At 38.7% G+C, this 27,692-nt stretch overlaps 2 protein-coding genes and 1 long non-coding RNA gene across 3 annotated transcripts in view; 1 reads left to right on the top strand and 2 right to left on the bottom strand.

Moving 5' to 3' along the window:
• slc4a5b (solute carrier family 4 member 5b) overlaps positions 1-9,887 on the top strand; it is an 81,185-nt gene extending 71,298 nt beyond the window's left edge. The window contains exons 26-29 of the mRNA XM_049604925.1: positions 3,449-3,622; positions 6,701-6,856; positions 7,464-7,575; positions 9,770-9,887. Of these exons, the coding sequence (XP_049460882.1) occupies positions 3,449-3,622; positions 6,701-6,856; positions 7,464-7,575; positions 9,770-9,771 (444 nt within the window). The 3' untranslated portion in view covers positions 9,772-9,887. The remainder of the gene's footprint in view (positions 1-3,448; positions 3,623-6,700; positions 6,857-7,463; positions 7,576-9,769) is intronic.
• LOC125906332 (uncharacterized) lies at positions 6,640-12,000 on the bottom strand. The gene is made up of 4 exons (XR_007451777.1): positions 11,885-12,000; positions 10,126-10,182; positions 9,768-9,880; positions 6,640-6,778 (listed from the first exon to the last, which is right to left on the bottom strand). It is a non-coding gene; the product is annotated as an uncharacterized LOC125906332 (long non-coding RNA).
• A 6,210-nt stretch (positions 12,001-18,210) lies between these two features.
• On the bottom strand, positions 18,211-21,175 carry LOC125906331 (polyubiquitin-B-like). Its single transcript, XM_049604932.1, has 2 exons — positions 21,050-21,175; positions 18,211-19,826 (listed from the first exon to the last, which is right to left on the bottom strand). The coding sequence occupies exon 2, from the start codon at positions 19,817-19,819 to the stop codon at positions 18,674-18,676; it is 1,146 nt and encodes a 381-aa protein (XP_049460889.1). The 5' UTR covers positions 19,820-19,826; positions 21,050-21,175; the 3' UTR covers positions 18,211-18,673.
• Positions 21,176-27,692: the final 6,517 nt, after the last annotated feature.

Genomic DNA, 27,692 nt, shown 5'->3' on the forward strand with positions numbered 1-27,692 from the left:
GTCCCAAATCATGAAAAAAAGTCATAGTATAGTATGTCGTCCCAAATCATGAAAAAAAGTCACAGTATAGCATGTCGTCCCAAATCATGAAAAAAAAGTCATAGTATAGTATGTCGTCCCAAATCATGAAAAAAAAGTCATAGTATAGCATGTCGTCCCAAATCATGAAAAAAAGTCATAGTATAGCATGTCGTCCCAAATCATGAAAAAAAGTCATAGTATAGCATGTCGTCCCAAATCATGAAAAAAAGTCATAGTATAGCATGTCGTCCCAAATCATGAAAAAAAGTCACAGTATAGCATGTCGTCCCAAATCATGAAAAAAAGTCACAGTATAGTATGTCGTCCCAAATCATGAAAAAAAAGTCATAGTATAGCATGTCGTCCCAAATCATGAAAAAGTCATAGTATAGCATGTCGTCCCAAATCATGAAAAAGTCATAGTATAGCATGTCGTCCCAAATCATGAAAAAGTCATAGTATAGTATGTCGTCCAAAATCATGAAAAAAAGTCATAGTATAGTATGTCATCCCAAATCATGAAAAAAAGTCATAGTATAGTATGTCGTCCCAAATCATTAAAAAAAAGTCATAGTATAGTATGTCGTCCAAATCATGAAAAAAAGTCATAGTATAGTATGTCGTCCCAAATCATGAAAAAAAGTCATAGTATAGTATGTCGTCCCAAATCATGAAAAAAAAGCCATAGCATAGTATGTCGTCCCAAATCATGAAAAAGTCATAGTATAGTATGTCGTCCAAAATCATGAAAAAAAGTCATAGTATAGTATGTCATTCCAAATCATTAAAAAAAAGTCATAGTATAGTATGTCGTCCAACATCATGAAAAAAAAGTCATAGTATAGTATGTCGTCCGAAATCATGAAAAAAGTCATTGTACAGTATGTCGTCTCAAATCATGCAAAAAAAGTCATAGTATAGTATGTCGTCCTAAATCATGCAAAAAAGTCATAGTACAGTATGTCGTCCAAAATCATGCAAAAAAAGTCATAGTATAGTATGTCGTCCAAAATCATGAAAAAAGTCATAGTATAGTATGTCGTCCCAAATCATGCAAAAAAAGTCATAGTATAGTATGTCGTCCCAAATCATGCAAAAAAGTCATAGTAAAGGATTTCGTCCCAAATCATGAAAAAGTCATAGTATAGTATGTCGCCTAAAACTATGAAAAAGTCATAGTATAGTATGTCGTCCAAATTCATGAAAAAAGTCATAGTATAGTATGTCGTCCCAAATCATGAAAAAAGTCATAGTATAGCATGTCGTCCAAAATCATGAAAAAAGTCATAGTATAGTATGTCATCCCAAATCATGAAAAAAGTCATAGTATAGTATGTCGTCCCAAATCATGAAAAAAAGTCACAGTATAGTATGTCGTCCCAAATCATGAAAAAAAAGTCATAGTATAGTATGTCGTCCAAAATCATGAAAAAAAGTCATAGTATAGTATGTCGTCCCAAATCATGAAAAAAAGTCATAGTATAGCATGTCGTCCCAAAACTGTGAAAAAAAGTCATAGTATAGCATGTCGTCCCAAATCATGAAAAAAAAGTCATAGTATAGTATGTCGTCCAAAATCATGAAAAAAAGTCATAGTATAGTATAAAATTCATTATATAGCATGTCGTCACAAATCATGAAAAAAAAGTCATAGTATAGTATGTCGTCCCAAATCATGAAAAAAAAGTCATAGTATAGCATGTCGTCCCAAATCATGAAAAAAAGTCATAGTATAGTATGTCGTCCCAAATCATGAAAAAAAGTCATAGTATAGTATGTCGTCCCAAATCATGAAAAAAAGTCACAGTATAGTATGTCGTCCCAAATCATGAAAAAAAGTCATAGTATAGCATGTCGTCCCAAATCATGAAAAAAAGTCATAGTATAGTATGTCGTCCCAAATCATGAAAAAGTCATAGTATAGCATGTCGTCCCACATCTATTAAAAAAGTCATAGTATAGCATGTCGTCCCAAATCATGAAAAAAGTCATAGTATAGCATGTCGTCCCAAATCATGTAAAAAAGTCATAGTATAGCATGTCGTCCCAAATCATGAAAAAAGTCACAGTATAGCATGTCGTCCCAAATCATGCAAAAAGTCACAGTATAGTATGTCGTCCCAAATCAAGGAAAAGTCATAGTATAGCATGTCGTCCCAAATCATGAAAAAAAGTCATAGTATAGCATGTTGTTCCAAATCATGAAAAAAGTCATAGTATAGCATGTCGTCCCAAATCATGAAAAAAAGTCACAGTATAGCATGTCGTCCCAAATCATGAAAAAAAAGTCATAGTATAGTATGTCGTCCAAAATCATGAAAAAAAAGTCATAGTATAGTATGTCGTCCCAAATCATGAAAAAAAAGTCATAGTATAGTATGTCGTCCAAAATCATGAAAAAAAGTCATAGTATAGCATGTCGTCCCAAATCATGAAAAAAAAGTCATAGTATAGTATGTCGTCCCAAATCATGAAAAAGTCATAGTATAGCATGTCATCCCAAATCATGAAAAAAAGTCATAGTATAGTATGTCGTCCCAAATCATGAAAAAAAGTCACAGTATAGTATGTCATCCCAAATCATGTAAAAAAGTCACAGTATAGTATGTTATCCCAAATCATGAAAAAAAGTCATAGTATAGTATGTCGTCCAAAACTATGAAAAAAAGTCATAGTATAGTATGTCGTCCCAAATCATGAAAAAAAGTCACAGTATAGTATGTCATCCCAAATCATGTAAAAAAGTCACAGTATAGTATGTCATCCCAAATCATGAAAAAAAGTCATAGTATAGTATGTCGTCCAAAACTATGAAAAAAAGTCATAGTATAGTATGTTGTCCCAAATCATGAAAAAAAGTCATAGTATAGTATGTTGTCCCAAATCATGTAAAAAAGTCACAGTATAGTATGTTATCCCAAATCATGAAAAAAAGTCATAGTATAGTATGTCGTCCAAAACTATGAAAAAAAGTCATAGTATAGTATGTCGTCCAAAACTATGAAAAAAAGTCACAGTATAGTATGTTATCCCAAATCATGAAAAAAAGTCATAGTATAGTATGTTGTCCCAGTGTCATTGCATTGATTAAGCAGCACATGGACAAGACAGTAAAACAAAATTACAATAAAGTAAGTCAAGTTTATCTATATAGCTATCTATACGTCAGGAGCAAGGCAATTCATCGTACTGTACACTAAACATCCATAGTGCAAAAGAATTGCATTTTAAAATGACAATAAAATCAAACTGAAATAAACAATAGAATCAAAAATAGAAACTCAACTAAAGCATTTAGAGACAAACATTACAAATTAAGTGACCATGCTATGGTGTAACAGAAGCAGGATATCCTTACAATTAAAATGTTGTAATATTCTTTTTTACATTTGTAGAGACTAAGACATGTTCTGTCTTTGTGTTCCAGTTCTGGGAGCGTATCAAGCTGTATCTGATGCCACCCAAACACCAGCCAGACTTCTCTTTCCTGCGTCATGTTCCTCTGAGACGTGTCCATCTTTTCACCCTCGTCCAGATCGTGTGTCTGGCTGTCCTCTGGATCCTGAAGTCCACCTTCCTTGCCATCATCTTTCCAGTGATGGTGAGTCAATCAATCAATCAATTTTATTTATAAAGCCCAATATCACAAATCACAATTTGCCTCACAGGGCTTTACAGCATACGACATCCCTCTGTCCTTAAGACCCTCACAGCGGATAAGGAAAAACTCCCCAAAAAAACCCCTTTAACGGGGAAAAAAAACGGTAGAAACCTCAGGAAGAGCAACTGAGGAGGGATCCCTCTTCCAGGACGGACAGACGTGCAATAGATGTCGTACAGAACAGATCAACATGATAAATTAACAGTAATCCATATGACACAATGAGACAGAGAGAGAGAGAGAGAGAGAGAGAGAGAGATGTAGGTAATGACAGTATCTTACAACAACATTAATGAAAGTAATAATATTATAGTTATAGTTCTGGTTACTGCGGTACAATATGTTGAAAGTATGTATTAATATCTGGCAGTATACATGTGTGACAATAGTCATATGTGTACAATAACAGTAGAAGTATGACTAATGACTAATGATGGCAGCAGCAGCAGGAGGCATCTGGCGGGACCACGGCAGCAGCACAACCACACACGTCACGCTGTCCAGGCACCGCTGTGATATGAGTTAATCTGAGAGACAGTGGAGCACAAAGGCTCCGGAGAAGAAGCCGAGTTAGTGACATCCAGAATGGCCGAGTTAGCTAGATGCAGTAATAGGATACGAGAGAGAGAGAGAGAGAGAGAGAGAGAGAGAGAGAGAGAGAGAGAGAGAGAGCGAGAGAAGGAGAGAAGGTGCCCGGTGTATTATAGGGGGTCCTCCGGCAGACTAGGCCTAAGTCAGCCTAACTAGGGGCTGGTACAGGGCAAGCCTGAGCCAGCCCTAACTATAAGCTTTATCATAGAGGAAAGTCTTAAGTCTAGTCTTAAATGTGGAGACGGTGTCTGCCTCCCGGACCGTAACAGGAAGATGATTCCACAGGAGAGGAGCCTGATAGCTAAAGGCTCTGGCTCCTGATCTACTTTTGGAGACTTTAGGGACCACGAGTAACCCTGCGTTCTCAGAGCGCAGTGTTCTGGTGGGATAATAAGGTACTATGAGCTCTCTAAGATATGACGGAGCTTGACCATTTAGAGCTTTATAAGTTAACAGTAGGATTTTAAATTCAATTCTGGATTTTACAGGGAGCCAGTGCAGAGAAGCTAAAACAGGAGAGATATGATCGCGTTTCTTAGTTCCTGTTAGTACACGTGCTGCTGCATTCTGAATTAGCTGGAGAGTTTTTAAGGACTTACTAGAGCTACCTGATAATAGAGAGTTACAGTAATCCAGCCTTGAGGTAACAAAAGCGTGGACCAATTTTTCTGCATCCTTTCGGGTCAGGATAGGCCTAATTTTCGCAATATTACGCAGATGAAAAAATGCAGTCCGTGAGGTTTGCTTTAAATGAGAATTAAAAGACAAATCTTGATCAAATGTTACTCCGAGGTTTCTTACGGTAGTGCTAGAGGCCAGAGCAATGCCATCTAGAGAAACTATGTCATCAGATAAAGAGTCTCTGAGTTGTTTGGGGCCAAGAACAATAACTTCAGTTTTGTCTGAATTTAACATCAGGAAATTGGTGCTCATCCAAGTTTTTATGTCTTTAAGGCAATTATGGAGTTTAGTTAATTGATTGCTTTCTTCTGGCTTCATTGATAAATACAACTGAGTATCATCCGCATAACAATGGAAATTTATAGAGTGATTTCTAATGATGTTACCTAAAGGAAGCATATATAGAGTAAACAGGATTGGTCCGAGCACAGAACCTTGCGGAACTCCAAAACAAACTTTAGTACGTAAGGATGGTTCATTGCGAACGTCAACAAATTGAAAACGATCAGATAAATAAGATTTAAACCAGCTCAGTGCTGAACCTTTTAAGCCAATTAAGTGATCCAGTCTCTGCAGCAGAATTTGATGGTCAATTGTGTCAAACGCCGCACTAAGATCTAATAAAACAAGTACAGAGACGAGTCCTTTGTCTGAAGCAATCAGAAGGTCATTTGTAATTTTAACTAGAGCTGTCTCAGTGCTATGATGCACTCTAAATCCTGACTGAAATTCCTCAAATAAATTATTATCCTGGAGAAAATCACACAGCTGGTCTGCGACTACTTTCTCAAGGATCTTTGACATAAAGGGAAGATTAGATATTGGTCTATAATTGGCTAACACCTCTGGATCCAGGGTGGGCTTTTAGTAGAGGTTTAATTACAGCTATCTTAAAAGACTGTGGTACATAGCCTGTTAATAAGGATATATTGATCATATCTAATATATGAGTGTTAACTAAAGGAAAGACCTCCTTAAGTAGCCTAGTTGGGATGGGGTCTAAGGGACACGTTGATGATTTAGATGAAGAAATCACTGCAGTCAATTCTTGAAGAGAAATTGGGGAGAAGCAATCTAAATATATATTAGATTTTACAGCTGTGTTTGAGGTTAGATAGGTACTATCTGAGGGCAGGAGGTCATGAATTTTGCCTCTAATAGTTAGAATTTTGTCATTAAAAAAGCTCATAAAATCATTACTGCTAAGGGCTAAGGGAATACAAGGCTCAACAGAGCTCTGACTCTCAGTCAGCCTGGCTACAGTGCTGAAAAGAAACCTGGGGTTGTTCTTATTGTCTTCTATTAGAGCTGAGTAATAGTTTGCTCTGGCATTGCGGAGGCCCCTCTTATAAGTTTTGAGACTGTCTGTCCAGATTAAACGAGATTCTTCCAGTTTGGTTAATCGCCAATTCCTTTCAAATTTTCGCGATATTTGTTTTAACTTACAGGTTTGAGAGTTATACCAAGGAGCGAACTTTCTTTGCTTTTTTTTTTTCTTTGAGTGTGTTATTGTGTGTCCTGTGTCCTTCTGTTTGTGTCATTTACCAAGGTGTCAGATATGTTTAATTTAGAAGATGCGAGAGTGGACACATGACAGCCAAAACTACAAGAATGAATAAGTCGCAGTTGTGGAATGTAGCTCAGTACATTCACTCAAGTAATGTAAAGTCAAGCTGACATGAATAGTCCATTGACAGAAAACGGACTGGAAACTGTGTCCCTTTATCCTCCGTCCGCTGTCTGTAGATTCTGGGTCTGATGGTCGTGAGGAAGCTGCTGGATCTGATGTTCTCACAACACGACTTGGCCTGGCTGGACGACATCCTGCCAGACAAAGACAAGAAGAAGGAGGATGACAAGAAGAAGAAGAAAAAGGCGGCAGAGCCAGAGAGCGACGAGGAGGTGAGGGAAATGTTGACAAAAATAAAATTAAAAGATTACGCAGCACACACTCAGATCCCGTGTCTGCCTGCCAACACACAGCTACTGTAATCTCCAGAAGTTGGCGAGTGTGTATCTCTTGTTTTCGGTTATTTGCTGTGTATTTAAATGTGTGTCGCTCCATCTGTTGTGGGTGTGTCGTTCCTGGGTTTTGTTTGCTCTGACTAATACTGTATGTTTCTCCTCTCTGTCCCACAGTGTTGCTGAAAAGGCACTGTACAACACTTACTACAGTCTTTTTGTCTGTCCTTCCTCCTCTTAGGATATCTGTCTCCCTTTACCACTGTGTTCCAACACTTGTTCACGCTTTTAGCATCTTTATGACCCATTATGTTCACTGCTGATTGTGACTGAAGGATAAGGCGAGTGCTATTCTATACTTGTGTCCAAACATCCCTTAAAATCAGTCCTGTTTTAAAGTCTGGTCACCCCTGAACGTGAAGTGTAAAACAGTGACTATGAAGAATTATTTTTTTGACAGTAACAAAAGTATAGAATACACTGAGCCTTGTCCTTTACAATCCCAGTTAGCCCTGCATGCCAGCCTTTTGTTCGTTGTGTCCCTTAGCCCAACAGCGCTGTTCCTCGTCCTGTGACGATTCCCATGGAGGTCATAGCGCCCCACACAGAGCCAGTCCCTGCCCCTGTTAACCCTCCCACCCAAAACCAAACCTCTGACTGTGAGTACACCAACCTCTACCTCCACCTCTTGTTGTGTTCATTTGGTTAGTTTAATGTTTGATGGCATTTATTAAATGTGACAGGTCGAGTGCTAATAGAGCTTTTGGTAGATGTTGCTTGTGACCGTGGGTGAGCTGTCTCGTAGAGATTTCATATCAGCAATGTCATCATGGTGAAGTATGTCAAAAACAGAGATAAAACAGTCTAGTGTAGTGTGTCCTAAAAGTGTCACAGTATAGCATTTGAAAAAAAAATAAACATTCTATACTGTGACTTATAGGACACACTACGACCTTTTTCACATGCCAAGAGTCTATCTATAGATACACACATACACACTGAAGTCTCTGTAGCAGCAGGATACCTCAGTGGTTAAGACTGCTGACTATGGCGCAGGTTCTAATCCCAGTCAGGGCAATTTACACATAGCCAATACTGCTATACTAATTCTGAAAATGCTACGGCAAGGGGGAGCCATCATCATCATCATCCCCACAGATGTATTACTATTATAAGAAGAAGAAAATCATAAGAAGAATAAGTAATAAGAATATAGGACCAGTAAACTGAAGTGGCTGAAAGATAAATGAAATACTGGTATCCCTCCTGAGCTGGGCTATTCACAGGACAGAGGCAGGGCAGGATATACAGGTACATATGGTAGGTGGGAACATACAGATAGTTAGATTAAAAAACAAAAATTGTACTTATTACTACATAGTGCTAAAACAAGAGATAAAAAAATCATAAAACAGATAGCTAAAAAGGATGATAGATAGTTAGGATGATAGGATTTTAGAAAGAAGGATGGATGATAGATAGATAGGATGATAGGATGTTAGAAAGAATGATAGTTAGGATGATAGGATGTTAGGATGTTAGAAAGAATGATAGATAGTTAGGATGATAGGATGTTAGAAAGAATGAGTTAGGATGATAGGATGTTAGAAAGAATGATAGTTAGGATGATAGAATGTTAGAATGAGTTAGGATGATAGGATGTTAGAAAGAATGATAGGATGTTAGAAAGAATGATAGATAGTTAGGATGATAGGATGTTAGAAAGAATGAGTTAGGGTGATAGGATGTTAGATAGATAGAAAGAATGATAGTTAGGATGTTAGAAAGAATGATAGATAGTTAGGATGATAGGATGTTAGAAAGAATGAGTTAGGATGATAGGATGTTAGAAAGAATGATAGTTAGGATGATAGAATGTTAGAAAGAATGAGTTAGGATGATAGGATGTTAGAAAGAATGATAGTTAGGATGATAGAATGTTAGAAAGAATGAGTTAGGATGATAGGATGTTAGAAAGAATGATAGGATGTTAGAAAGAATGATAGATAGTTAGGATGATAGGATGTTAGAAAGAATGATAGTTAGGATGATAAGATGTTAGGATGTTAGAAAGAATGATAGATAGTTAGGATGATAGGATGTTAGAAAGAATGAGTTAGGATGATAGGATGTTAGATAGAAAGAATGATAGTTAGGATTTTAGAAAGAATGATAGATAGTTAGGATGATAGGATGTTAGAAAGAATGATAGGATGTTAGAAAGAGACACTTTCAAGACACACTGTTTTGTTTCCATAATAATTCATGTTTTTTTAATTTAACTATCTATGACTGTTTTTGCTATGCTTTACTGTAACACACTACTGTCACACTACGTGCTACTATGACTGTTTTAGGACACACTAACTAATCTTACTTACCTGTATATCCTGCCCTACGACCGTCTTCTGAATAGCCCAGCTCAGGAGGAATACCAGAATTTCATGTATCTTTTAGTTTACTGGTCCTATAGGTTTACTTTTTCTTATTACTTATTCTTCTTATGATTATAATAGTACAACTAATATGGGGATGATGATGACATCCCCACTTGACCTGGCGTTCTGGCTCCCCGTTGCCGTAACATATTCAGATTTAGGATAGTAGTATTGGATATGTGTTACTAGCCTTGACTGGGATTTGAACCCCAGCCTCCTGTGCCATAGTCAGTAGTAATAGCAACTCCTAAAGATGAAGTGGTGGTTATCATGTTTTAGTGTTTTTGTTCATCTCTATTATCTTTGTGTCTGTGTTTGTACTCATGTGTTTACATGCTTGTGTTTGCTTGTCTCTTCGTGTGTTGTGCACATGCTCTCTTTGTGTCTCTGTGTACGTGTGTGTGTTTTCTTACAGGAGACGAACCCTTACTCGACAGTCAACTCCGATCAGAACGACTTAGACCGCAGGTACTGCGCGTCGAAACTGCACGACAGCAAACACTGGCTGGGACAACGACACCGTCACCTTCAACCAAACACATAGTTACAACAAGAAATACATATACATGTAAATTCAATGATAATGTTAGGCTTTTTTTTTCCTACATTGTTTTGACATGGCAGGCTTGTACAGTAGAGATCATGGAGAAGTTGTTAGTTGTTACATAAACTGCTTAAGTTAAACATACTCTAGGTCAGGGGTTTCCAAAGTTGACACTTTCTACCAACAGAAAACATGTCTGCTTTCTAATTATAGATCATTTGACTCACTGCAGAATGTGTCATCATCTTCGTCACTCCAACCTGCCGTCCATGTGAACAGTGTCTCTGTAGATACAAAAAAAAAAAAAAAAAAAGTTCTGCGTGTCAAAGTTCAACAGTCTGTCAGTTACATCTGCTAGTGAGTTTTGTCTTTGAAGGCCTGTGGCTAATCCTTCAAGGGAGCGACGATAAATTGAATCCTCTGATTCGACAGTCAAACGTACAGCTATCAGCTCTACTGCAAACATATTGTATATCAAAGAAATCACCATCCCTTCATGAGGTATATGATGTCAGTGCAGAGGTACTGTATGTCTGAGTATTCACTTTATCTTCACTGTAATACAGAAGAGTAATAAACATAAATATTGCGGCTGATGTCTAACTCGGTGTGCAGTCTTTATTGGCCTTTAAAGCTTCAGTAAGACTGACGAAGAAAATAACGTCAGACAAGTATGGCAGAAAAAGAGACGAGTCATAGTATAGTATGTGGAAAAAGTGATGGCACAGTACGTCACAAAAAAAGTCGTAGTATAGTACGTCAAAAAAAGTCATGGTAAAGTACGTTACAAAAATGTCTTGGTATAGTGCGTCACATGAATAGTCATTGTGTAGTATGTCTCAAAAAAGTCATGGTAAAGTAAGTTACAAAAAAGTCTTGCTATAGTACATCACATAAAAAGTCACTGTATAGTACGTTACAAAAGTCTGTATAGTATGTCACAAAATAGTCATGGTAAAGTAAGTTACAAAAATGTTTTGGTATAGTACATCACATAAAAAGTCATTGTATAGTACGTGACAAAAATGTTTTGGTACAGTACGTCATAAATAAAAATCATAGTATATAGAATGTCAAAAAAAGTGATGGCCCAGTACGTCACAGAAAAGTCGTGGCCCAGTACGTCACATAAAAAGTCATGGTATTGTACGTTACAAAAAAGTCTTGGTACAGTACATCACATAAAACGTTATGGTATAGTATGTCACAAATAAAAATCAAAGTATCGTACGTCAAAAAAGTGATGGCACATTATGTCATATATAAAGTCATGGTATCGTACTTTACAAAAAAGTCTTGGTATAGTATGTGATATAAAAAGTCATGGTATCGTACGTTAGAAAAAAGTCTTGGTATAGTATGTGATATAAAAAGTCATGGTATCGTACGTTAGAAAAAAGTCTTGGTATAGTATGTGATATAAAAAGTCATGGTATCGTACGTTAGAAAAAAGTCTTGGCATAGTATGTCATCTAAAAAGTCATGGTATCGTACGTTACAAAAAAGTCTTGGTATAGTATGTCACAAATAAAAATCAAAGTATCGCATGACAAAAAAGTGATGGCACAGTATGTCGCATAAAAAGTCATGGTATCGTACTTTACAAAAAAGTCTTGGTATAGTATGTCATATATAAAGTCATGGTATAGTACGTCACATAAAGAAGCACAGTATAGTGTGTCAAAAAAGTTATAGTACAAATAGTCACAAAAAAAAAAATCAAAGTGGCGCCTAGAGCACAGAAATGCGAAGTGCATTGCAACAAAACCCGTGAGCTAAATCCTTCATTCTCATTAAAAACTATTACAAAAAGGCGCCTCCAGCTGCTGAAACACTTTCTGTGTGATCAAGGTCTCAGGCTGCATTAACTTTAGCTAGCTGTACCTAATAAACTGGTAACTGAGTGTGTGTGTGAGATGGAGAGTAAAAGTGTAACCTGGTTCCACAGCATCACTTTGCACCTGAAGATCTCCTGCCCCGACTCACCTGCCCACTCCCAGACCTCCAGCCTCGCCCCCGGGGACGCTCCGTCACACCTGCCACCTCCGCTGCCGCCACAACGCCCGCCCGTGCCCCAGGTCAGCATCCAGGTGGACTCAGACTGCGACAACTCAGGCTCCTACTCCAGACAACAGCAGCTCCGCCTTTACCCCCCTCAGGACCAGCTGCCTCCTCCACCTGGAACACACAGAGACTTTGATCAGAAACTGCACGCTCGCTTCTTCGACTCCTGCGCTGAGACCATCCTGTAGACACACCGCTGTGATCCTGTGGCGCTCACACACACCCCCACACCCACCCACACACACACACCCACACCCACACAAGGATGGTGCAGAGCATCCAGATTATAACCCATAATCTGCCTGATGTCTATACTTTATCTCAGTTTAAATTTAATTTGTAAAGGCAGAGCCTTAGAGCAGAAAGCTCTCTGACATATTAATTGGATCTTTATCAGATTTAAGCCACGTGTATTATAAAACTCCCCGAATTAAAAAACTCTCAGCTCTCTGAGACGTGTCGGAGCGCTGAGAGCTTCCTGTAGTGACGATAAATAGCTGCAAAGAAACAACCAAAATGTGTTAATAATAATAATAATGATGATACTAATGAATGCATGACCCCAGTCTGAACCTGTGTTAGGCGTCAGTATTATTCATCATGATTTGTTCATCTCTGCTTTTTGTGCATTTAAAGAATAAATAGAGACGAAGGTGATTCACATGATGGTTAATGTGACTTATGGATGTAAAGACTGAAAATGTAATAAAGAATTTAAAATCTGATCATGTTACTTCATCTGTACTTGATTAACACTCACACAGAGGTGGAATGTAACTGAGTACATTTTCTCAACTACTGTACTGAAGTGCAAATTTAAGGTTCTTGTCTTTTCTGTTAACGCCACATTATATTTCTACTCCAGTACATTTATCTGACAGCTTTGGTTTTTACACACTAAACAAAGACTGAGAGAATTAATCCATTAATCAATTAGTCGATTGACAGGGCATTAATTTGACACTGTTTTAATGGATGAAGGAATTTTTAATTTTAAAGTATTTCATGGTTTCAGCTTCACAAATATCTCCTTTGAATAATGTCAATAAATGTTATGTGTTAGTATCAATGTTGAGGTTTGGACTGTTGTTTGGACAAAAACAGTGTGAAGATGTCACTTTGGGCTCCGGGTCATTGTGATGAATATTTCTCACTATTTCCCAAATTTTTAGAAACCAATCAGTCAATAAATGGAGAAAATAATCGACAGATTAATCAATAATGAAAATAATACTTAGTTAATTATGAAAGCAGTAAGAGACATTAGTATTTGAATTTTAAATTATTAATAAATATTTTACTCTGAAAACCATTTATCTAAATGTATTTGTTCTGAATTCATCTCTCCGTAAATAAAATATGAAATTGTTTTGGATTTCTCAATCCCCAGTTTGATCATCCCATTGAGAAAAGGTTCTACAAATTCGCAATGTGGGAGGTCATCATAAATATCAGACTTCCTTCTGGAAAAACTGTCACATGCACTCTGTTGCCAGCCTGTTTGTGGTGTACTTAATTTATTAAACTTAAATTATATAAAATATATAATAAATATGTAATTTTTAATTTTATGTTTCACAATTAAAAAAAAAGAATAGATTTGGGTTGCTCAAATTCAATTCTGTTTAGATTCAGATCTAAAAATTCAAGTTTAAAATAATTAAATGGCAACATCCAAGCTACCCAGGACAGGACACATGTTCAAGTCTGAATGTTTTGACCGATAGAATTTGTCTAATGTTCAGTTTGAACTTTTGGAATTTGAATTTTTAGGTCTGAATTTGACCAATTGAATCTCAGCAACCCTGAATCTGTGTCTAATTTCATATCATAATTTCAAAGAGGTAAATTCAGAAACAATAAATTTAGATAGATGGTTTCGAATAGATTTGGGTTGCTCAAATTCAATTCTGTTTAGATTCAGATCTAAAAATTCAAGTTTAAAATAATTAAATGGCAACATCCAAGCTACCCAGGACAGGACACATGTTCAAGTCTGAATGTTTTGACCGATAGAATTTGTCTAATGTTCAGTTTGAACTTTTGGAATTTGAATTTTTAGGTCTGAATTTGACCAATTGAATCTCAGCAACCCTGAATCTGTGTCTAATTTCATATCATAATTTCAAAGAGGTAAATTCAGAAACAATAAATTTAGATAGATGGTTTCAGAGTTAAATATTTCCAAGCTGTGAATTCAGTTGTGTTTAAATTTCAATACAGTATTCACTCTAGGGTTGCAATGGTATAAGATTTTGATTAAGGTAGTAACTAGGCAAAACTATCCTTTAACGCTTAGAAATCGTGCTAATTAAAAGTCTACAATTCATCAGGAATAACTTTGATCACTGGAACTTTGACTTTTATGCATCAACTAAATGAAACAAGAATATTAAATCTGGCACATGGTGAATGGACAGTAGATATATGGTTATGGAACAGCAGACATTATGGGTGAAATCAGTGACAGTATGGTAATTACATTGAATGGGACAGTATATTGAATGGGACATGGGTGAATGGGACAGTATGGGTGAATGCAGCATGACATATGGTTATGGGTGAATGGGACAGTATGGGTGAATGGGACAGTATGGATATGGGTGAATGGGACAGTATGGTTATGGGTGAATGGGACAGTATGGGTGAATGGGACAGTATGGTTATGGGTGAATGGGACAGTATGACAGTATGGGTGAATGGGACAGTATGGGTGAATGGGACAGTATGGTTATGGGTGAATGGGACAGTATGGTTATGGGTGAATGGGACAGTATGGTTATGGGTGAATGGGACAGTATGGGTGAATGGGACAGTATGGTTATGGGTGAATGGGACAGTATGGGTGAATGGGACAGTATGGATATGGGTGAATGGGACAGTATGGTTATGGGTGAATGGGACAGTATGGGTGAATGGGACAGTATGGTTATGGGTGAATGGGACAGTATGGGTGAATGGGACAGTATGGTTATGGGTGAATGGGACAGTATGGATATGGGTGAATGGGGCAGTGTGGTTATGGGTGAATGGGGCAGTATGGGTGAATGGGACAGTATGGTTATGGGTGAATGGGACGTTATGGGTGAATGGGACAGTATGGGTGAATGGGACAGTATGGTTATGGGTGAATGGGACAGTATGGGTGAATGGGACAGTATGGGTGAATGGGGCAGTATGGTTATGGGTGAATGGGACAGTATGGGTGAATGGGACAGTATGGTTATGGGTGAATGGGACAGTATGGGTGAATGGGGCAGTATGGGTGAATGGGGCAGTATGGTTATGGGTGAATGGGACAGTATGGGTGAATGGGACAGTATGGTTATGGGTGAATGGGACAGTATGACAGTATGGGTGAATGGGACAGTATGGGTAAATGGGACAGTATGGATATGGGTGAATGGGACAGTATTGTTATGGGTGAATGGGACAGTATTGTTATGGGTGAATGGGACAGTATGGGTGAATGGGGCAGTATGGTTATGGGTGAATGGGACAGTATGGGTGAATGGGACAGTATGGATATGGGTGAATGGGACAGTATGGTTATGGGTGAATGGGACAGTATGGGTGAATGGGACAGTATGGTTATGGGTGAATGGGACAGTATGGATATGGGTGAATGGGGCAGTGTGGTTATGGGTGAATGGGGCAGTATGGGTGAATGGGACAGTATGGTTATGGGTGAATGGGACAGTATGGATATGGGTGAATGGGGCAGTGTGGTTATGGGTGAATGGGGCAGTATGGGTGAATGGGGCAGTATGGGTGAATGGGACAGTATGGTTATGGGTGAATGGGACGTTATGGGTGAATGGGACAGTATGGGTGAATGGGACAGTATGGTTATGGGTGAATGGGACAGTATGGGTGAATGGGACAGTATGGGTGAATGGGACAGTATGGTTATGGGTGAATGGGACAGTATGGGTGAATGGGACAGTATGGTTATGGGTGAATGGGACAGTATGGGTGAATGGGACAGTATGGGTGAATGGGACAGTATGGGTGAATGGGACAGTATGGTTATGGGTGAATGGGACAGTATGGGTGAATGGGGCAGTATGGTTATGGGTGAATGGGACAGTATGGTTATGGGTGAATGGGACAGTATGGTTATGGGTGAATGGGGCAGTATGGTTATGGGTGAATGGGACAGTATGGGTGAATGGGGCAGTATGGTTATGGGTGAATGGGACAGTATGGGTGAATGGGACAGTATGGTTATGGGTGAATGGGGCAGTATGGTTCTTTTTCTTGAGTTAAGTGTAGTATTGTTACTTTAATTTAGCTCAGTAAAGTATCTCAATACTCGTTACACCGCTCAGAAGAGTATAGCACGGATACATCCATCAGTGAGTGTGTTGTTGTACTCACCTGGCTGAAGGAGTCTCGTGCACCGCCATGTCCTCCGAAATCTGCTCCAGCCTCTCTGCTCGTTAACGTTAGCTCACGTTCCACGACGTCACCACCTTTCTCTGCCAGTATAACCAGCACAAACAATTTAATGACGGTAAAAGAATCCGCCCTCCACGAGCTCTTCGGCGTTTAGCATAACGATTAGCATGCTAGCAACGCCCATCATGCACCTGGCGATGACGTAATACCTAGGTGTGTTTGATTGGTCCCACCAAGCGTGCCCGCAGGGTGGAGCTGTGAATCACTGATTCAAGTACATAAATAAATAAATAAATAAAATTTAAAAAAAATAAAAATAAAAACAAGTACAAGTCAAATTTCTGATTTTAGAAAAATATATTAAAATACTCAAAAAACGTAAAAGTACATAAAAACCTACTTCCTGGAGTTTGTTTCTCTAACAGACAGATTTATTTAAATTTACTGGAATTTGTCAAAGTTTGTTTGATAATTTAAACAAAAAAAACAAAACAAAACATAATTATTTTTATTATAATAAAATAATAACTAAGTCATCAAGTGATTTGGAGAAAAAATGATAATCAATTAATCCTTGGTGCCATCTATCAAGAAAAATACTTAGAAAAAAATAAATAAAATAATAATAAAGAATAAAAATAAAACAAAAAAGAGAATATTTGCTGGCTCTGTTAGTAAGTGGCAGATGACATTAAGATCCTTTACATCAGTTAAAGAAAAAATATTTCAATTCAAAATCACTCCATCATGATTAATTTGCATCCAAAATGTCACTGAAGTAAAAGTACTAAGTATAAAGAGCATGAAGTGCTTACAATATCAGAAGTACTTGGCCCATTTCACTGGTACACAATAACACTGGTTTATTATTGCTGATATTGTGTGTACGCATTTTACTGTTCTAGCCATTTGAAGTGGAGCTAACTTTTAAATACTTAATATTATTTTATAGATATCAGTCTATAATAATACATATTTTATAAGCTTATGTATTGTATGCAAAATAAATGTGTAATGTAAAGTAACCAAAGCTGTGAAATAAATTTACTGTAGTAGAAAGTACACGTGGTGGATTAGAGGTGTAAAATAGTATAAATGGAACGGTTATATAAAGCACCTTACATTTGGTTTGAAGTACAGTGTTTGAATAAATATGTTTATTTATTTACTTGTTTATAAAGTAAATGCAATGCCTATACCTATGTTACATTGTGACACTGATCAGTCAATATTTAGGAGTTTTGGACCATTAGTTGGTTCTTATAAATTGTGGCATTTTTCACATTTTATAAACTAAACAACTAATAAATTACTGTGGAAAATATATTTCTTAATCAGCTGTGAATAATCGTTATACATTATACATAAACTGAGACTACAACACATTTGATCAAATGTATGAACTCAATCAACATGCTGATGTTTTGTTTTGTAATTGTCTCAGCTGTTCATTAAGATAATGAAGCATCAATATATGTCTCTATTAATACTTAAAACAAATGTTTGCAGCAGTAGTTCAAGCAAAGCCCACAGTATGAAATCTTCACTTCATCTGAGCTAAACCAGTAAATATACTGTGCTTTACTGGTACAGTATTTTTACAGGCAACCCGTTAATGATTACTGTTGAGTTCATCTCTGGTGACAACTAGTGGACAAACATTATGCCTCACTCCAGCCTATCAGGAAACACAAGCTTCGTGTACTTTAAACTTGACAAAGTAACACACACTTGTCTGTTATCATACTGCTAGGAATACCATGTTGAGAGAAAATGTTAAAATAACCAAATGAATTGCTTGATGTTACTGAACCTGTGTTAAACTAAAAATAACAGAAGTGAGCAGGTTATGGTGAGAAGCCATTTTATTAGTTATCATTTGTAACAGCAGTGTTTCCATGGAGATTTTGCTCTGACGGTTGCAATGAAATACAGTGAACACTTCCATCTACCAAACTGACAATTTAAACCTGTTTGTGAACTTCTAATTAATGTTACACTACTTAAACATGTTTCCAATATTATCATTTTAACATCATGTTTATGCATTTTTTTTTTAATCTCAAATCACGTTGTGGAACCCAAGAACACACCACTGTCAGCTAAGCAGTTCAAAATGCAAAGTGAAATTAAAAGCAAATGAAAGCAAAATTCAGGAATGCGCAACCTTTATTGTAACTCCAATTAAAAAAAAAAAAAAAAAAAAAAAAAAAAAATTAAAAAGGAATGCCTGACTGCTTGAGGAGAACAAGCGATTTAAACACTGGAATAGATGGTGGGTTAACTGGGAATTCTTTTAGCAGAAGCAGATTAGTTTCCTCCACGGAGACGCAGCACAAGATGGAGGGTGGACTCCTTCTGGATGTTGTAGTCAGAGAGGGTGCGGCCATCTTCCAGCTGCTTGCCAGCAAAGATCAGACGCTGCTGGTCAGGGGGAATTCCCTCCTTATCCTGAATCTTAGCTTTCACGTTCTCGATGGTGTCGCTTGGCTCCACCTCCAGGGTGATGGTCTTGCCAGTCAGGGTCTTCACAAAGATCTGCATGCCTCCCCTCAGACGCAGCACAAGATGGAGGGTGGACTCCTTCTGGATGTTGTAGTCAGAGAGGGTGCGGCCATCTTCCAGTTGTTTGCCAGCAAAGATCAGACGCTGCTGGTCAGGGGGGATGCCCTCCTTATCCTGAATCTTAGCTTTCACGTTCTCAATGGTGTCGCTTGGCTCCACCTCCAGGGTGATGGTCTTGCCAGTCAGGGTCTTCACAAAGATCTGCATGCCTCCCCTCAGACGCAGCACAAGATGGAGGGTGGACTCCTTCTGGATGTTGTAGTCAGAGAGGGTGCGGCCATCTTCCAGCTGCTTGCCAGCAAAGATCAGACGCTGCTGGTCAGGAGGGATGCCCTCCTTATCCTGAATCTTAGCTTTCACGTTCTCGATGGTGTCGCTTGGCTCCACCTCCAGGGTGATGGTCTTGCCAGTCAGGGTCTTGACGAAGATCTGCATGCCTCCCCTCAGACGCAGCACAAGATGGAGGGTGGACTCCTTCTGGATGTTGTAGTCGGAGAGGGTGCGGCCATCTTCCAGCTGCTTGCCAGCAAAGATCAGACGCTGCTGGTCAGGGGGGATGCCCTCCTTATCCTGAATCTTAGCTTTCACGTTCTCGATGGTGTCGCTGGGCTCCACCTCCAGGGTGATGGTCTTGCCAGTCAGGGTCTTGACGAAGATCTGCATGCCTCCCCTCAGACGCAACACAAGATGGAGGGTGGACTCCTTCTGGATGTTGTAGTCTGAGAGGGTGCGGCCATCTTCCAGCTGCTTGCCAGCAAAGATCAGACGCTGCTGGTCAGGAGGGATGCCCTCCTTATCCTGAATCTTAGCCTTGACATTTTCAATGGTGTCACTGGGCTCCACCTCCAAAGTGATGGTCTTACCAGTCAGCGTCTTCACAAAGATCTGCATTTTGACACTGTTGAGAGGGAAAAAACAAAACAAAAACCCAAGTCCTTTATGAATGCCAGATCACTGTTAACACAGGAAGTCATACTGTGCAGTTGTTTTTGTATCAGTAACAAGCTCCTCTCTGAGGGGGAAGTGGTTTATCCACAGACATTAAGCTACCTACAACTTTCAGTATTCAGCTGGGCTGAACAGTCACCATTTTAACAACCACCTTTATACATCCTGTTTCTCTTTTTATTGCTAAACTCCTCTAAATGCTACTACAGTCTACGCAACATTAATCCAACACCCAATATATTCAGTTCAGGCACAGGACAAAAAAAAAAGGAAATTCTCATGATTGTGAAGGAGCTTAAACTAAATAATATTTGGCACTTATCAGTAAATACTTAAAGTAAAAGTACAAGTTAACGCGGTTTTCCTTTCAGCCACGTTCCTTCATTTGTCCGCCTATCTCTAGTCTGTAATAACCTAAAGATCCTTGGATAAGATGTATTGTAGTAAAAGTACACATTTTCTTTCGTAAATGAAGTGGAGTAAAAGCTGACAATTGTTAATAGTCGAATAAAATTCAGATATTCCCCGAAGCATTACTTCGTGACATTACGCCACAGCTGTTCAGGCCTACGTAACGGTTAGTGAAAAACATCTAGCTAGCTTATCTGTTTAGCTAACAGTTAGCCGACGTCGCAGTTTATTTATCAGGTTAAACGCTCTAATTTTTGCCTCGGACGTTTTAATACCATAACAAAAACAGTCTTCTAATCACCGGTAGACGGAGGTAAAAGCTAACGTTAACACAAAACATTGTTAAATTTTTCAGATAATCAGACACTTCCTGTTATGAGTCAGCTAACAGCTGACGCAGCTATGAAGCTAAAATTGCTAATGTAACCGGAAGCCAAAATAAACGGTCGTTTCTGTCGTTTTTTTAGGCCGCAGAGTTATTCTCACCGATTAACTCCCTTTTACAGAATAATGTGTCGTTCTTTGTCGGGTTGCCTGACTGAATTAAAAACTGAATTCAGATTTAGTTCAGCCGTTTAGCGACGTTTTCTTAAGCTAGGCCCCGGTTAGCTTCGTTAACTTAGCTAGCAGAACACCGGGCGTAGCTAACGGTTTATTTGTTACAAATAGTTATATTTGAATCGATTAAACACACATAATGATATGTAAGAAAATGCTGGGCTTAAGCAAAGTACCTATACTCGAAAGCACACACATACTTACAAACAAATGATTCCCACCGGTGTCTAACAGCACTACTCCCTTGGTTGTCTCAGGTTATGATACACAAAGGGCAACGGAGTGGGCTATATAGGCAGCAAGTCCCATATCCTTCCGCCGTCCCGCCCGGTGGAACTATAAATAAGGTCCTCGACAAACACACCATTAAATAACTTCGGATTTTTTTTAAACACGAATATTTTATATTAAGTTATATTAATAGTTTTGACGGGGGAGATGAATCGTGTTTACAGACCAGAGTGAGGGTAAAAACTGACCCTTTCACAGCCTGCGCGGATGTATACTTGTCATACATGTAAAGGCAGTCTGCCTCATACTGATTCACTGATGACGTTTTTTTTTTCTTTATTTAAACAACAGTGTGAAACATGACTCAGTACACATGATGGTGTGCTGATGGTGTACCTACAGTCTCTGATGTAGTGAAGTAGTCTACAATATTATGGTACTTTATACTTATACTCTTCCTCGTTTCAGAGGTAAATGTTCCACTTCTTTAAATCAAATCAAATCAAGTTCATTTATAAAACTAATTTAAAAACATTCGCAGTTGACCAAAGTGCTGTACAAATTAAAATGAATGGCACAAAAACATATAAATTCTAAATCAGCACAACACCACCACCAAAAATGGTAGTAGAAATTACACAGCATTATTATATGTAGATAAATATAAAACTAGGGATACACGATATTCAATTTTTTTGTCCATATCCAATATGCTGATATATAACAACTTATTTGGTTAATAACCAATGTCGATATATCCACCTTTTCCCCCCACCTCATTTTAGAGATCATCAAGTCTCTTCTGAAGTGGAATTAACATCATATTACGCAGGAGATTTCAAGAGTAACTGATAGCAGCTGGCGGCTAACTCAAAGAAGAAGAACAGCGACCATAAATGTCTGCAAATTGGGAAAACAATGAGATTCAGGAGCTTCTAACCCTCTGAGCAGAGGACAAGACCAGCCGCGATATAGCAGTGATGGTAAATGATTGCTATTGTCATATTAATGCCATTGTTATTGTTAAGAAAGAGCTGCCAATGTGTATGTTTTATGTCACAATAGACCCTTTGAGGGTCAAAGTCACAATGACATCATTTTATTAGCTGGGGCAAAACCTGCCTCTCCCCACAGGGCTGTAGGCTACATAGGAGTCTTAAAATGTGTTTGTCTTGTTGTGTTATTGGGAGCCAGAATAGAAGGAGTCATGGCTCAAAACCAGCTGCCACTGCCTGTCAACAAAAACAAAGACAACTATGGTTAAATGTGATAAGACCAAAGGACTGGATGGAGGCCATCATCAAAAATGCTCACATGTGCAGCGCACACTTCATATCAGGTTAGGGAGAAAGTATTTCCTGTTGTAGGGATGAATAAGGTTATGTGTATTAAGGGTTATCATGTCCACCTCATCAGAAACTGGGGAGGGATTAAGAGGAATATTGGATTTCATTAGCTAACGTTAGCTTCAATAGCTAAACAAACTGGAGGGAACCGTTCAAGTGTCGTCCTCCTTTGTAAGATTGGCTTCCTGTGACATCATCCATCCACTGAGTGAGAGCATACGGGTCGGCCAGTCTGGTCCCGTTGGTCAGTGTTTACTTATTCAAGTAACACTGGCGGTCCCTGAGAGTGAGTGACCTGACATGGTGCGTTGGTAAATTCAGTCTGACGCTCTACACTAAAATGAGAGCCCTGTTGGTGGAAGAAACGGAGCGTTATATTTCTACATGAATGAACCAATGGTTAAGTTAATCACACATTCACTCCGCTCGGCGCTCTGCTGCTCTGTCTCCACAGACAGAGTGTCCAGAGTGCGCTCTGACACTCTGAGAGTGCACTGCTTTGATAAACTTAACGGTACATTCAGACAGCGCTCCGAAATTATGAACTGTCCAGTTTGTGTCAGAGTGCGTTTCGACACTCGGAATGAGTAATTCTAAATGCACCGTTGCATCATCTTCCTTCATTGTCTTAAACAAGCCAACAGAATTGTTGTAGTTTTGCCTCCACCCACCAAAAAACATCACACTGTTTCCTGACAGTAAAAGGTCTATAGACGCTGACACTGATGTCCGTCGAGCCTCTTTTGAAGCCATGATGCTGTGTATAATCACACACTGGAGAGGTATAATGCCGGCATCATTTGGTTCTGTGTAAAAATGCAAAGGAAGCATAAAGACAGGACTTTGTAGCGACCCTATAGCGCGATCTCTATGTAGAAAAAGGGCTAAAATGACCCAAAAGAGACACAAAAAAGAAAAAAAATACCTAAAAGAGATTCAAAACAACCAAAATGAGACACAAAACCACAATAACTACTACAAAGAGATGCAAAGCCACCCCAGAGTTGGTGGGGCTCTTGGCATATCTGTGCCCATGGCAACAACTTTTCCCAATTCTGTCCCCCGGTCCTGAAAGATTTACTGTCCAATTATTACCATCTGGGTCCAGCTCTTCATTGACTGCAGAGAACAGATGGTACTAGTCTTCCACATTTGGGAAATAAGGCCTGCTACAGCTGAAGGGATTGACAAGCTTCATAGGTGGTTACTGCTACAACTATAACATATAGGTATTGATTAGACAGGTCAAGTCAGCTTAATTTAAATAGCTTAAACACATTTGCCTCTGAGGGCTTTAAATCTGCGCAGCAAACAGCCCTCAGAAACAACCATTAAATGCTGCGTTTAATGACTGAGATTCCAAATATTATGAATAAAAAGCAGAATGATAACGAAAATGTTTCTGTTTCCTTCTCCCCTAGAAAAGATAGGGAATAATTTAGCGCCACCATGAGCTTGGCACTTTGATTGAATTTGAATGCCTCAACAACTATTTGATTTATTGCCTTCAAATGTAGTTCAGACATTCATGTTTCCCTTCAGGATGAATGACAGTGACACTGGTCATCCCCTGACTTTTCATCTGGTGCCATCATCAGGTCAAAATTTTAATTTGTCCAGCATTACAACCTCATTATGAGTTTCATGATTTTTATTAATCTTCACTGCGCCCCCTCCTTCTGAAACCCAGCCTCACTGAACATAACGTAATGTCACCCTGTATTCAAATCATTATTCCAACATCTCATTTTGTCCCTGACTCTCAGCTCATAATTACCTCACCAGAGAGCCGAGGACCTGCGACGACCTCCGTGTCCGTTTGTGTCTTCGTACCTCCTGAAAACAAATCACCAGGTTAAAGTGAATTTTAATTTGTGTGTTTCATAACCACACCAGGAGAGAACATATTGATCGTGTCGACCATGTGACCTTTCCCCCGGCACCACTGTCGTGTCTGCATATTGTCAGACAAGCAGAATCTTCAGAGTCATTATTCATAAATTGACTGAATATTTTACATATTTTCCCAACAGGAGTAAACGTATTGATTTCAGTTACCCCGTGACCTTTTACCCTTGTGCCAGCCTTCATTACCACACTGTCATTAACCAATACAGCCCTGCCAGTGAAAACTAATGACTAACTGGGGAGATTATTAGACAGTGGTAGAGGACTACACTCTATTGAGTGCCTCTCCTCTGTAATTGTCTTTTGATTTCAGATAATCGCTAACACAACATTTTGTCTGAAGTGCACTTTCTATCGCCTGGGGTTTTGAAAATGAGCTGCCTGAAGAAAAAAAAAATTTCCTAAATGTCAGCCTTATTTTGAGGGGTTTCTGGAGCCACATTTTACACTTGCAATATAAAAATAATATATTTTCAAGTGCAAAACTGAACACAAAAGTGTTGTTACACATGTTTGTCAGCAATTACTGTATATATGAGAGCTACTGCACCTGCAGGAGTTTTAGTGGTTAAAGGTCCAGTCTGCAGGATTTAGGGTGACATATTGGCAGAAATGGACTATAATATAATATATGAAGGATGTTTATTTAGAGTATAATCACCTGAAAGTAAGAATTGTTGTGGTCTGCCATGTTTCTGCAGTAGCCCAAAACGGACAAACCAAACACTGGCTCTACAAAGGGTCAGTCATGCTTTCGTGTTGCTGCCCTGAAGCACCCCCCCCACCACCATGTCCAATTAGATAGGACAGATATAGCGTGAAATATGGGGAATGACATGCAGCAAAGAGCCATGGGTCGGAACCAAACCTGAGGCCGCTGCAGCAAGGACACAGCCTTTGTATATGGGGCACCCGAGTGAGTTAGAACTTTGAAAATGAGGAGCTTGACATTTTTAGTGCAAATTGCTGTAGCTTATTAAGCACTAAGGGTTTTAAAGTCATGAAAACCTTCATAACCACTGTGGGAAAAAGTACCAAACTCAAGCATTATTTAAATTAAAGCATTTAAAAAATTTAGACGGAATATGTCTTTGTTTGATCACCATAAGAATCTTAGCCTTAGTTGTGGAATGTAAACAGGAAGTATAATGTTGCTGTTGATGTTATGGATTCAGTGATCGAGTCAGCTGTGGGCTACAACTTTTTTTTTAGCCTATATTCAGTTACATTTTTACAGATTGGCAGCATTAAAAGTATGACGAATTAGCTATTAGCACTTGTCTTTAGCACTGTACTCATGGATGTACGGGAAACTATCACCGGATTACTTTGATACTGAAGAAACTTTAAAAACATCATGATTCTCCAATCAAGTCAGAAAAAACAGTTATAAAGAGCGCCATTTGATCAAGGATTTCTAAGCTAATTTATGGATATTTATTAACGCTGGACAGAATAATGGTAATATTGGGAACTGTGTGTCATACTGAATCTAAAAATGTGTGTATCACACATAGACTGTATGAAAGAAGAAGATGTAGCCACCACCCTTAGTTTGGTAATTTGGTTTTTAGTTTTTATGCTTCAGAGTCTCACAGTATTTTCTGTAGTGACATTACTGTGCACATAGAAAGTTAGCAATTACTAAGAGCAGCCTCTCTAATCATGTAAGTACATTTTTAAATAAAACACTCACACATGAAAAAACAATACATCATTTAAAAACATTACCAACACGAACTGGTGGAGGGTGAGTAACTTATCAATGCGGGTGAGGGACTGCAGATCTCAGAACATAATTGATTTGGGTGGGTGGTGTCTATCTGTCTGTCTGTCTGTCTATCTATCTATATTAGTAATAAATATGAACATAAAAACACTAATGTCCATATATTTAAACTAAGCAAATATTCTCTTTCTTTCTCTCAAGTGTGTGTCATGCCGTTTTTATACATCGGGTGCTGAAAGCACTTCTGCAAAGGCTACACCGGTGAATCTTCGCTTACTCCTCGCTACTCAAGATCCATTTTAGGAATAGATATCCTTGAAGATGGAGCACTGAGATTGATTTCGAGGTGACAAGCTGGAGGATTGAGGATCGAGGAGTCAAGGAGGCACAAAATTGGAAAATGGGAAAGGCCTCATGTTTGGTCGAGAGGGTGGAGCTGTGGAGGAGCAAGGGGTGGATCGGACCGAGAACTTGAGGACACTGCTGTAGCAGTGACTTCTCAATCATAAGATTGCCACACATTAAAGCGTGCCCTGTTTTATGGTCTATTTTCCTCTGGATAGGACCATGATTAACAAAATGAACATCATGTTGTATTGAGGAAGACTAAAAACTAAAGATTGAGACCATAAATTCATCAGTAAAAAGTTTATTAAGGTAATAAATCAAGTGAGAAACAGGCTCATTTTCTCTTAGGTTTTTAAACAATCTGACTTCAACCAGTGGAGTCGCCCCCTGCTGGCCATTAGGAAGAATACAAGATGACACCTTGATGTCACATCTGTGTGTTCAGATTTGACTGGGTTATTATGATTTTTGACACAAATTATCCAGCGCCAAGATTTTTAAAGTTATGATAAACTTTAAACCACTGTGTAAAAAGTGCCAAACTAAATGAAATTCATTATCTAAGTTTTCCCTGCATCTCTTTATTGTACATTAAAATCCTTGACAAATATTTGCTGCATGTATTGCCTCAGTGGTGTGAGCCTGACCCATGCTGTTAGCTGTTTGTAATATTAATGATCTCATTGTGTTGCTGCGCTCATTACCAGTCTCTCTGGGTAAAAGCACCAAATAAACTCTTAAAACGCAGACATAAATGTAATGTATTTCTGGCCCTGTGAATGCCTTTGGTTCATTAAACTTGTGTGGGTAGCACTCAGTTTCCTCGGAGTGCCTAATATCATCAAGCATCTGGTTAAAAGCTTCTCAACAGTTGAATTAACCGCAGCAGGAAAGCCTCTGGAAATTGCAATCGTGGCAGGAAGCATTATCTTCTTATTAGCATTCAGGATGGCAACAGAAGGAATCATTAGGACATTAAAATGGGAAGGGAAATGCTGCAGGGCAGGATTTGCCTCCCACCCATCGGGGTGTATTTGCAAGACAACAGCTCTCAGTCCAGAAAAAAGTTGCTTGTCAAACTGAATGGGAGCCAAAAACTGCAGGCTGTGGTGAAAGTAAGGAGTTCATACTTCAAAGAAGCTTTTCATGACTGTTAAGTAGGTTCACGTCTTTTTATGTTGGGACTGTGTTTTGCTGATGATCTGAGGAAGCGGTCCCCGACTCCCCAACCTCAACAACAAGAGGTCACAAAACAAATCTGAGGGGTTTGTGAGATGATTAGAGG

This window comes from Epinephelus fuscoguttatus, linkage group LG18 (genome assembly GCF_011397635.1).
Source record: "Epinephelus fuscoguttatus linkage group LG18, E.fuscoguttatus.final_Chr_v1".
Taxonomy (NCBI): domain Eukaryota; kingdom Metazoa; phylum Chordata; class Actinopteri; order Perciformes; family Serranidae; genus Epinephelus; species Epinephelus fuscoguttatus.